Raw genomic sequence first — 12,244 nt, 5'->3', positions numbered from 1 at the left:
GAGAAAGACCGGGGCCACTGGGACTCAACTGTTTCAAGTTGATTATGGAATTAGTCAAGTATAAAGTGAGTTTAGGAAAGGAATGGGGGTAGGGGAGGCCTGAAAGCTGAAGACAAGGGCTTTGCGGACCTTCATATTAAAAGGAGAGACAAAATGAGAAAGAATAAAGACAGACGAGGACCAATTAAAATGTGGATCAGCCCTGGGCCACTCTCCCTCTCCTGGGCTCACATCTCCAGGGACAGAGGCTTTTCTGCCTACCTTAACCCCTGTCAGGAAATTCAAGAAAGAGTAGGTGGGCAAAGAAACACTATTCACCTTGCTTCTTCTGACTCATTCTTGCTACTGGCCCTTGCAAGAAACTACCCCATCAAATTAACTACTCAAATTGCCTTAAATATCAAGATAGAGCTGCTTCAATCCATTTTCTCAAGAGGAAATGCTTTTGAAGGAGAAGAATAGGAGAGAAGGGTCCACGTTTGCCACCAGTCAAGACATGTAGGTCCTTAACACATGATACCTGTGCCCTTTGAAGGAAATGTCTGTTAAAAAAATAAAAAAATATATGTTCAGTGCACTTAACAAAGTTTTACTTCTAAGAAGCTCCCAATTTTCTCTTGCTCTTTAAAAAAAAGATTAAAGAAATAAAAGTAGTTTTGTTTTTTTTGTTAAGAAACTTTTTTCGTGAATAAAGAAAATGAGACAGGAGAAAACTTTTCCATTGTGAAAAATTTAGAAAACATTGAGGCCAGTTTTTAGCTAGCTTCTGGATCAAGATTCGAGCTTGAGCTTATTGTGTGTGTGTGTGTGTGTGTGTGTGTGTGTGTGTGTGTGTGTGTGTAATTAAGGTGATGGAGAAGGAAATGGCAACCCACTGCAGTATTCTTGCCTGGAGAATCCCATGGACAGAGGAGCCTGGTGGGCTGCTGTCCATGGGGTGGGAAAAGTCAGATACGACTTAGCCACTAAATCATCATTAAGGTGAAGATTCGATCTAGTAGCTTCAACAAGGATTCATAACACTCATTACCAGAAGGTGCGCCTCACCCCCTGATGAGACAGGACACCTTAAACTGATTTCACCAGCGTTCATTTCTTGGGGAAAGTGAGTTTCCACCATATGCAATAACACCCTTCCCTCCCACCATTCTCCAGGTTAAGAAGGCCGTCGGGTTTTAGATGAATATAATGCTGACAGAGGATAAGATGGTTGGATGGCATCACCAACTCAATGCACACGAGTTTGAGTAAGCTCCGGGAGCTGGTGATGGACAGGGAAGCCTGGCGTGCTGCAGTCCATGGGGTCGCAAAGAGTTGGACACGACTGAGTGACTGAACTGAGCTGATGCTGACATCATGCCAACCTTTTATCTCCACAGGCAGACCACTGAGGATGGACCCCTGAGCCGACCCGGCCACAGCCAGGACTGATGTGCCCCGGGAAGGAATGAAGTATGGATGTGAAGGAACGGCGGCCCTACTGCTCGCTGACCAAGAACCGCCGGGAGAAGGAGCGGCGCTATACGAACTCCTCGGCGGACAACGAGGAGTGCCGGGTTCCCACGCAGAAGTCTTACAGCTCCAGCGAAACCCTGAAAGCCTTTGATCACGATTCCTCACGGCTGCTTTACGGAAACAGAGTAAAGGATTTGGTTCACAGAGAAGCAGATGAGTTCTCCAGACAAGGTAGGTAGGTCCTTGTCCAAGTGAAACGGCGGGCACGCTTAGTTCGCGCTAACTTGCTGGTGTCAGGATGCCATGATTATTTTCTTAGATTGACGTTCTAGCGTCTGATTCAGACTTTGAGAGTTAGGTGATCCCAGACTCTTCCGCATTAGAGGTGGAAAGCCACCCGTGGGCATATGGAGCCCCACACACAAGTCCTTCCTGCACACAGTCAGAGTGTTGGAGCATAACTTCCAGGCTCAGGAAGATGCTCACAGTGTTTTTCTAGTTAGAGTTGGTGTAAGGAGAACAGAACTGTCGGTGAGGAAACCCATCTTTATTCTTCCTCTGGATCACCTCCTGATCCATCCAGCCCAGCTGTTTCTGACTGTTTATAGGAGAACCTGCTTCAGAAGAGTTCCATTTTCTCACTCAAAGGCAATCTAGGGCATTAAGGTTAAAACATCCTAGTTTCCCATAATATAATCTGTTATGGTTTGATCATTCACATTTATTTGTTGAACATTTTTACACTCTTGTTTTCTGCCTGCGTGTTCAACCAGTTAAAGAGTGACTGCTGTAACTTGACCTCACAATCCTAACCTTTCTGATATCCACCCATTAAAGACAGTAGCTTCTTTAAAGTTAGCATAAGTGTTAGTTGCTCAGTTGTGTCTGATTCTATGCAACCCCATGGGCTGTAGCCCACCAGGCTCCTCTGTCCATGGAATTCTCCAGGCAAGAATACTGGAGTGGGCTGCCATTTCTGAACAGGGAAATCTTCCTGACCCATGGAACAAACCTGGGTCTCCTGCACTGCAGGCAGATTCTTTACCAGCTGAACCCGGGAAGTGTACATAGAGACATTTTGTTTCTTCTGCCATAGTCTTGAGATACGTGCAACATTACTACTAATAAAATCTCCTTGCTCCTGCATTGTACATTTAGCCGTAGCTTAGTGTCACTTAGCAAATTGCATCAAGAAATGAGGAAAAATAAACTTCAAAATAAAGAATATATTCATTCTTTCCCAGTCACCTTACAGAAAATGTGACTCAGTCTGATCCTGAGCAGGAACAAATTTCAGAAAAAAGTAATAATGCAACAAATCATTAAAAAATTTGAAAATTTTCCACGTTTTTTTTTTCTTCTCTGCATTGTGGAAAGAGCCATCCTAACTAGATTGAAATAGCGTTCCCTCACCTAAAACCAGTTTATGTCAAGAAGACTTATCGGATTTACCAAAGGGAGATTTTTCCCCCCACTTACTTCCTTACTAAGTTTCCCCCCCCCACCTGCCTTACTAATTACATGTGTCAAATTGCGTGAAAGAGGGCAAAATTGTTTAACAGTTTTAATTCAGTTTTTAAAGGAAATATGGAACACATATTTGAGATAGGTACTCTTGCTAAATTAAGGGTCTTGAGCTTGTTGTCCAATGGGCGATCATTCTAAACCCGATTTTTTGTTTCATGTTGTTTCTATACAGCTACTGTCGATTATCAGGGTATATTTTTCACCAATTGCAAAAATAGGAGGTACTGTAGACATGCAGGCAATGGGAGCCTGGTGAAGTCTTGCCTTTTATAACAAAAATAACTGTGTAGTGACCTATAGGGGGAAAAAATACCTTGTGGAATACTATTAGAGAAAAAAGCTGCACATGTGGCATTATGCACCCAGGAAACACATCCCCACCCCAAGTAACCATTTAGTTTTGGCAGAGAGGAGGATGCTTAACAGGTTAAAAATAGCAAGCTGCAATTTTCACCTCCCAGGCAGCGTTAATCCAGTGCAGACTGTTAATGACACGGTGAGACCATCTGTGGAAACCCTGGAACCTTAGACTTAGGGGACCAGGCAGTCCTATTGCCCAGCTCCTTGCCAGCCAAGGGCTAGAGCAGGAAGGGGCCGGAGGAAAGAGACAGAGAGGCAGGCAGCTGACAGAGGCCTCCTGTCAGGAGAGACTGAGGGGCGTAGTGCGAGGAGGGTTAAGAGAAGTGAAAGGAAAAGCGAAAGTGCAGCGTGTGCTGGTGCTACAGCGCACTCGACATGTTCATAAATCAGATCGTATGAAAAACGTAAATGGAATGCATCGCTATTTATAGCTGAGGCGTGCTGACTCCTTACCTCGCTGCCGTCTATGTGCTGGGAGGTGTGTGCACCATCACTGAAGTCTCCCAGCACCCTGGGAGGTGGGGCCTGAGGGCAGGATCCTTTCACAAGTTGAGACAGTCAAGCCTGGAGCATTGAGATCCCATGGTCAGTGAGGGCCCCACAGGGACTTGAACCCGGGTGCTACCTCCAGTGCTCAGGCTTCTAACCTCTGTGCATTTGCTAAAGCAGAAAGCAGGCAATCTAGTGTCATCCTTGCCCTGCAGTTTCGTGCAGTCAATTTTAGCCAGTTTTGATGGTACTGAAAGGAGGAGACTGAAGACATCATGGACGGATGTGAGAGTTGGACTGTGAAGAAGGCTGAGCCCCGAAGATTTGATGCTTTTGAACTGTGGTGTTGGAGAAGACTCTTGAGAGTACTTTGGACTGCCAGGAGATCCAACCAGTCCATCCTAAAGGAGATCAGTCCTGGGTGTTCTTTGGAAGGAATGATACTAAAGCTGAAACTCCAATACTTTGGCCACCTCATGTGAAGAGTTGACTCATTGGAAAAGACTGATGCTGGGAGGGATTGGGGGCAGGAAGAGAAGGGGATGACTGAGGATGAGATGGCTGGATGGCATCACCGACTCAATGGATGTGAATCTGAATGAACTCTGGGAGTTGGTGATGGACAGGGAGGCCTGGCATGCTGTGATTCATGGGGTCGCAAAGAGTCAGACACGACTGAGTGACTGAACTGAACGTGATTTTGTGATTGGGTGGATGAGGATGGGGCGGGGGAGAGAACTATTCCAAATGCTTTTTCTTTCCTGTGGTTTGATACAGGGAATGTTTGTAGCAGAAAGGGTAGATGAGGAAAGGAACAAGTCAAATCTGCTCTCAGATTATGTGTTTCCCAAGCAAGAGTAATGAAACCTCCTCCCCAGCTTTCATTTTCTTTGAACCTGACAAATGTCAGTTTTTCCTCCCTGACTATTATGCTGTGGGATTAATTATTTAATTGACAAAATGTGCTTCCTGCCACAGCTCTTGACATCATACACATAATAAAAATGAAAGATTAAAAATATTAATAGTAGCCAAAGATTATTGAATCCCTTCCAAAGAATTATGCTAATTGAGCTTGTCTGTGGAGTTCTAAAACATCTTGTCCGTCCAAACCCACTTCTTTGAATGACCCGGGAAAGTGTGCCTTCAGCTGGAGGAAGGGATAAAGAGAGAACCCACCCCCACCCCCGGAGGCTCAGTGGTAAAGAATTCGTCTTGCCAGTGCAGAAGATGCAGGTTAGATCCCTGGGTTGGGAAGACCCCCGGGAGAAGGAAATGGCAACTCACTCCAGTATTCTTGCCTGGGAAATCCATGGACAGAGGAGCCTGGCAGGCTACAGAGTCAGATATGACTTAGCAACTAAACAACAACAACCCATTAATTCAATTACATAGAAAAATCAAATCTAAAAATACCGTAATTTTAATCAACTATTTAAAAAAACAGAAATATAATTTCCTTGTTTTTATCAACCAATTTTACGGTCAATTCTCAAACTTGGTTTTAATCATTTTTATGGCTTTACTGACTGCCAGGTGACTATTTTAAGTTATATGTCCTATTTAGATACTGTAAAGCTGAGGATGGCTTCCTTTTCACAGTAAAGTGTAATTTGACTGGCTCTTACACAGATCTCTTTCTGTCTCTCCTTTTAAATCTCTCCATGTGCTTTATCGGGTGATGGAAAGAGTTGTCCTTTTAGCAGCTGTGGAGCTCACTGTAGGTGTGTTGGAGTTTGGCTAATAGTGGGTTCTTTGGCATCTTGGATACTATTTTCATCTTTGAAGGGAATTTATCCCATCAGATGTGAGACACATTTCTTATGAAACAGCTGCATAAGATCATCCCCAGTTTTTAGAGAAGTGATAAAATATCTTCTTTTCAGCGCTATGTACATTGCCTGTAATGTTCTTGACCACACGAGAAAGCTCATCAATCCAACGGGAATGTTGGCCCTGAAGGTGAATTTTGAAATGAGGTGACATCTGGAAATGGGAACACTTTTTTGTTCCACAGAACTATAAGCCTGAAAAAAAAGAAAAAGAAAAGAAAAACACCTCGGAGATAATCTTAACCCAAAGTAGTTATCTGTTAGTCAGGCATCAGGTTTGAGGTTGTGAATCTCAGGATTTTAAAATGAAAAGATTACCATTTACTCTTCTGTTGTACAGTGTCAGTGGGAAGGAAGGCTATCTGTTCTTATATCTGAAAAGCAGACAGCATTATGTCTGTGGTTGTACCACACCTGAAATCAAAATAGAGAATCCACTTATACTGTAGGGAAGGGAAGGGTAGAGGTAGATGGACAGACCAACACTCTCTGACTTCTGAGAGTGGCTCACGTGCTTTCCTGACCGCTCGCTTCTGGCCCCGGAAACTTTCCACTCTCCTCACTGCTGCTTCAGGATTTGCCTTCTCTTCCTGCTCATCATCAGCAGTCCCTGGCTCCCACGGACATGACCTCTCACCTCGAAGCATGGCGGGTCCAAGGCCAGTAGGGAGGTCCCACAAGCCCAGAAGCCTCCCGCTGCCCTTCCTTGGAGACTTGCATCCTGAGTCCCAGTCCATCTTTTATGTAAGATTCCAGATGCTAGCCCCTTCTATTACCACAGAACGCTCTTCCGTGAAACAAAAGGACATTAGAGGAGCAGTGTGAGCCCGCCTGTAAATGTGCATCCAGGATTCTGGAATAAGGGTGGCTTGAATGCTGCCTCATCCTCCCATCTCTGGCCAACTCTTTACCTCCCCTGAGCTGAGCAGTGATATGGGTGCAGATGAGATCTAGAACCTACTTCAGGGCCTGATGGTCAGAGCTGATGCAGGTGCTTTCCTTGTGGGGCCAGATGAAAGCTCCAAAGGGGGTGCAGCAATTTCAACAAACAGAGAGCATAAAGACAGCCCAGTGGGAAATGGCTTGAAGAGACAGTTCACAGAAGAGCAAATCCAAGTGGTCAGTGAACATATGAAGAAGTCATCAGTTTTCTTATTAGTCTGAGAAAGGCAGTAGCCCATCCTGAGTCCCCCACCTTTCAGGTCCCAAATAATGATGGTAGAGCAAATGTGAAATGTACAAGAACCACTATAAGGGAAACCTTTAAAAAAAACTAGAAATAAAACTCCTTCCCTATCAGCAAAATCTAATAGCTGGAAGAAACTAGTACAGAAATTAAGTGGTCCAAAAATCTCATCCAAAGAGAAAGGGGAGAAACAGTTACAGAATAGAGCTTTAGCGGAGGGAATAATTTGCATTCTTGCGTTCATGCAAGAATGCTATCTTGAATTCATGTAATAATGAAAAATGAGTATTTGAATATGAATGTCAGGAAAGGGAAGATAGTCATTAGTGAAATTAAGAAAAGCACAATGGACTTCCCTAATTAGCAGGGGGGAAAGGAATGAATAGCGGTCTGATCACTTGAGCAAAAACAGCTCCAAGGAAAAAGAGGAAATGAGTAAAATCAGGAAAAACCATAAAACAAGATGGAAAAGGGGAACTCTATATATGACATATTACATGAAATGAAAATACACTGAATTTTTATAGAAACTATCCAGTTGATTTATATGTGTTACTGGTACTTAGATGAAACAGACTTGAGAGGGTAAAAACTGGTTGAGAATGAAGAGAGACATATAATGAGATATTAGGTAAATACAAACAAATAAAGTAGGAATGGCAGTATTAATATCGGGAAAGGTGGAATTGACAATTAAGAATACTAAACAGGATAAAGAGGACCAGTAAGTAAAAGGTAAGAGACAAGAGGATGGACATTCTTAAATGCATACATTAAACAATATAGTAGCTACAGTTACAAAGCAAAAGCTTTTGGGAGAAAGAAGGTTATTAAAACATACTTACTATGGAATATTATAGTTCACCTTCTTCAGAAACAGATCTAAAAAGACCAGCAAAAAGAAACTTGCTATGTTTCTTTACTATGTACCTTAGAAAGATGTGAGATATCTGGGAACAAAAGAAACCAAAAGAAAATGGGAAGAAGTAAATGATCATGATAAATTAGAGGCAAACAAAAAGTTGATTATTTAAAAAGGCAAAGAAAGCAGAAAGCATCTGATGGTCCTGGTTACAGAATAACGAGATCAAAAATAAGGAGAGACACTGAAGACATCGTAACAACTAAAAGGATCTGCTCCAAACAATGCATTTTTTTAAATCGAGAGAAATTTATTTTTTCTTAATAAAATATGATCAACCCCAAGTTATTTCAAAACAGGGAGAAAACTCGTCAGAATGGATCATCTCAGAAGAGACTAGAAAGGTGATTTAAAAGGACATCATTAAAAAGCACCAGATAGCTTCCTGTGGGTTCCCTGGTGGCTTGGTCGGTAAAGAGCCTGCCTGCAATGCCAGAGACCTGGGTTCAATGCCTGCGTCGAGAAGATCCCCTGGAGAAGGAAATGGCAACCCACTCTGGCATTCTTGCCTGGAGAATCCCGCAGACAGAGGAGCCTAGCTGGCTACAGCCCATGGGTTCACTGAGTCACTGAGTGACTCACTTTTACCAGCTAGGTTCCTAGCTGAATTTTATGTAATCTTCAAACTACAGGCAAGTGTAAAGTTAAGAAAGTTATTCAACACCAAAAAAAGAAAGAAAACAAAGATGAAAAGCACTCAAATTCATATTGTGATATTGACACAACCTTAATAACAAAACTTGATTAACTTAGTACAAAAAGAAGCTATCGAGACCAAAATTGCTTCTCAATATGTACCTAAAAATTCTAAATATTTGTATGTAAGAATCTAGAAATGAATAAAAGGATAATAGTCTGGACTAGGTTAATAACCAAGTGGTTACTAATCCTTGGTGGTGATGCAAGGATTTTTTTCAGTGTTAGGAAATCTATTAACATAATTTGATTAATAAATCAATGTAGAAAATCATGATCTTATCACTAGATGATGAAGTGGTTTGGGGTAAAAATTTTTAAGTTATTCCTTCTTAAAGTAAAGCTCACTAAGTAAACAAGAAGGAAAAACACATTAATATGTTAGTTGTATAGGATAATCTATCAAAAAAATTGAACAACATTTTAAAGGGTAAGGTCCTAGGACCATTTCCATTAAAGTCAGTAACACAAGAAAGGCTCATCTACCATCACAATTACTATGCAAAATTGTTTAGACTTTTTATCAATTGTATAAGAAAAGAAAATGAAACAATTGTTATATATTTTGGAAAACATTGAAACTAGCACTTTTGTTGAATACATGATTGACTTTGTATGTGCAAAAACCATTTGAAATAAAAAACATAAAATATTTGAAGCAAGTTGGTACTTGGGTAAATAGAAGATAAATATATAGACCCCACTGGTAGTGTATGTAGCACGATAGTTAAGAGCATAGATTCTGGATCTAGATGATATGGGTTTCAGACCCACATCTTTCATTCATTAATTGCATGGCAAGTTACCCAGTTTTGGCCAAGTAACTTGCTTAAATGAATTACTTAATTTCTCTGTACTTCAGTTTTCTTCTATGCAGATTGTGCTTTAGCTTTCAATCTATAGCTTATTGAGGATGAAATGAGTTAATATATATAAACTACTTATTAATAGAATAATTGCCTGATGCATGTTATATACCACTTCTAAATATTTATTAAACAATCATTGGCTAAATTTGGAAGTCAGAAAAAATGTCTTACCACAATATCAACAAACACTATAAAGTTCTTTGGAATAAATTTTATAAGACTTGTATGGGACCTAATAAGAACAGCTCCATAAATATTATTGTGAGACATAAAACAAGATCTGACTAAATGGAAAGAGAGTCAGTGTTTTCAAATGGGAAGATAGACATCATAAAAATATCAATTCTACCAAAATAAATGCATAGAAGTCAAGGCTTATGTTTAATTTGAAAATGTGATCTTAAAATTTGTCTGGAAAAATAAATGTCAAAAATAGCCAAAAATATATTCAAAAGTGAGAATAAAATGCCCTTACCATACATTTAAAAAAATTCTAGGAAGCCATGTAATCACATTTATAAGATACTGGCATAAATAAAAACAAGTTGATCAGTGAAGTAGACTAAAATTTCAGAAATAGATCCTAGTATATAGGGAAATTTAGCATAAAACAAAAAATGGCTTTTCTATTCAATGTAAGTTGATAAATGGTGCTGGCACAACTGGCTATCCATCTGGAAGAATATAAAATTGGACCCATATCTTTCAGCATATTCAAAAATAAATTAAGATGGATTAAAGACAAATGTAAAAAATAAAGCAGTAAGAATTCTAGAAGTTCATTTGAGAGACTGAATAAAGTAGGAATTACCTGATCCATTAGCAGCAGAAAAGCTTCAAAAACAATGATATAAACACCTAACAGAATTATTTTCCAACAAAGCAAGAAGTCCAAAGGTAGATTGTCTAGGGTTCGAAGATGCCATCAAGGACCCAGATTATTTCTGCCTTTTTTTTTTTTTTGCTCAGTCATCCTTCGCGTGTGGCCTTTGTCCCACAGATCCCCAGATATTTGCTGCATTTTCATATTCCTGTTGAAATAGAATAAAAGCTAAGATGAGAAGCACTTCTCTCCATTGGACTATTTCTTTTTACTCCCCAGAGACATCTTCCTGCATCTCTTTTTTCAGAACTTGTTATACTTGGCTACACTTAGCTGCATGAGAAGAGGGAACATTTACTATTTTTGCCTTCCAGCTTCTATAACAGAGGCAGGCAAGGAAAAAGTGGTTGTGAATCTATACAGCCTGCCCCGGGGACTTTGTGTACATCCCGAGGATAGAGGAGACCATTCTAATAGAAATTAAAAGTGCAGAAGAAAAGCCTTATATGATTATTTTTTATTTAAAATCTTGCATGTAAAATATAAATAAAAGTAAAAATACCACAAACAAAATTATCATGTTGGGAAATATATTTTTAATCCATGTGACAGATAAAAGGTATACACACATGTATATGATATACAAAGAGTAACTTTGCAAATGGAAAACAGAAAGACAACCCAAGGGGAAATGGCTTGAATAGACAATTCACAGAAGAGCAAATTCAAGTGGTCAGTGAACGCATGAAGAGGTCATCGGTTTTCCTATTAGTCTGAGAAGGGCAGTAGCTCATCCCGCTTCCCCCCTGCACAATTCGTGTCCTGCTCCACTCATTGAGCATTCATGAACCAGGTGACCACCAGTGATTTTCTCAGGACATTCCTCCCAGCTTGGTAAGCAGGAAGTGAATGGGAGAAGCAACAAGGCCTATTTGGAATTCTGAACACATTGTTTCTTTCAAAAAGGTAGGCTTGTATATTGAAGTCACACATTGGAGTGTTCTTCCATCCAGATGACTTAATATACTTGCATGTTTTATCTGGGCTTCCTCTGTATTGTTTTCATGGAAAAGTATATACTGATCCATTGTCAACTTCTAAAGGTACTACATTGATTCCTAAAGCAAGAATGTGCTGTACAACTGAAGTTTTGGCTTAGGAAGAAAGTTAAAAAAACAAATTAGTTTGCATTTCAGTGGGGTTATGAAAGGAAACCTGCCAGTTTTAAATCATCAAAGATCAAAGGCAAAGATCATCCTTCTCTTGGAACCATAGGAGTGGAGAGGGAAAAGCACCTTCCTAGACAGGCAGACACTGTTGCTTATGTTGACTCTGTCCTGATGGCTGGTTTTCAATTCAGGATGAATTCCAGGCATGGTACAAGCATGGCACAGTTTCTGATTTAGTTTCAGTTCAGTTCAGTCACTCAGTCGTGTCCGACTCTTTGTGACCCCATGAATCGCAGCACTCCAGGCCTCCCTGTCCATCACCAACTCCCGGAGTTCACTCAGACTCACGTCCATTGAGTCCGTGATGCCATCCAGCCATCTCATCCTCTGTTGTCCCCTTCTCCTCCTGCCCCCAATCCCTCCCAGCATCAGAGTCTTTTCCAATGAGTCAACTCTTCGCATGAGGTGGCCAAAGTACTGGAGCTTCAGCTTTAGCATCATTCCTTCCAAAGAAATCCCAGGGCCGATCTCCTTCAGAATGGACTGGTTGGATCTCCTTGCAGTCCAAGGGACTCTCAAGAGTCTTCTCCAACACCACAGTTCAAAAGCATCAATTCTTCAGTGCTCAGCCTTCTTCACAATCCAACTCTCACATCCATACATGACCACAGGAAAAACCATGGCCTAGACTAGACAGACCTTTGTTGGCAAAGTAATGTCTCTGCTTTTCAATATGCTATCTAAACTTTTCTTCCAAGGAGTAAGCGTCTTTTAATTTCATGGCTGCAATCACAATCTGCAGTGATTTTGGAGCCCCAAAAAATAAAGTCTGACACTGTTTCCACTGTTTCCCCATCTATTTGCCATGAAGTGATGGGACTGGATGCTATGATCTTCGTTTTCTGAATGTTGAGCT

At 40.8% G+C, this 12,244-nt stretch overlaps 1 protein-coding gene across 8 annotated transcripts in view; it reads left to right on the top strand.

Moving 5' to 3' along the window:
* The first annotated feature begins 1,454 nt into the window (after nt 1-1,454).
* The window catches only part of TENM3 (teneurin transmembrane protein 3), a 454,861-nt gene continuing 444,071 nt past the window's right edge, over nt 1,455-12,244 (top strand). For all 8 annotated transcript variants that reach the window (XM_068971252.1, XM_068971251.1, XM_068971249.1 and 5 more), the window contains exon 1: nt 1,455-1,686. In XM_068971252.1, the coding sequence (XP_068827353.1) occupies nt 1,455-1,686 (232 nt within the window). The remainder of the gene's footprint in view (nt 1,687-12,244) is intronic.

Source organism: Capricornis sumatraensis, chromosome 4 (genome assembly GCF_032405125.1).
Source record: "Capricornis sumatraensis isolate serow.1 chromosome 4, serow.2, whole genome shotgun sequence".
NCBI lineage: Eukaryota > Metazoa > Chordata > Mammalia > Artiodactyla > Bovidae > Capricornis > Capricornis sumatraensis.
The sequence above is the reverse complement of the archived record's forward strand: the minus strand, read 5'-3'. Positions and strand labels throughout refer to the sequence as shown.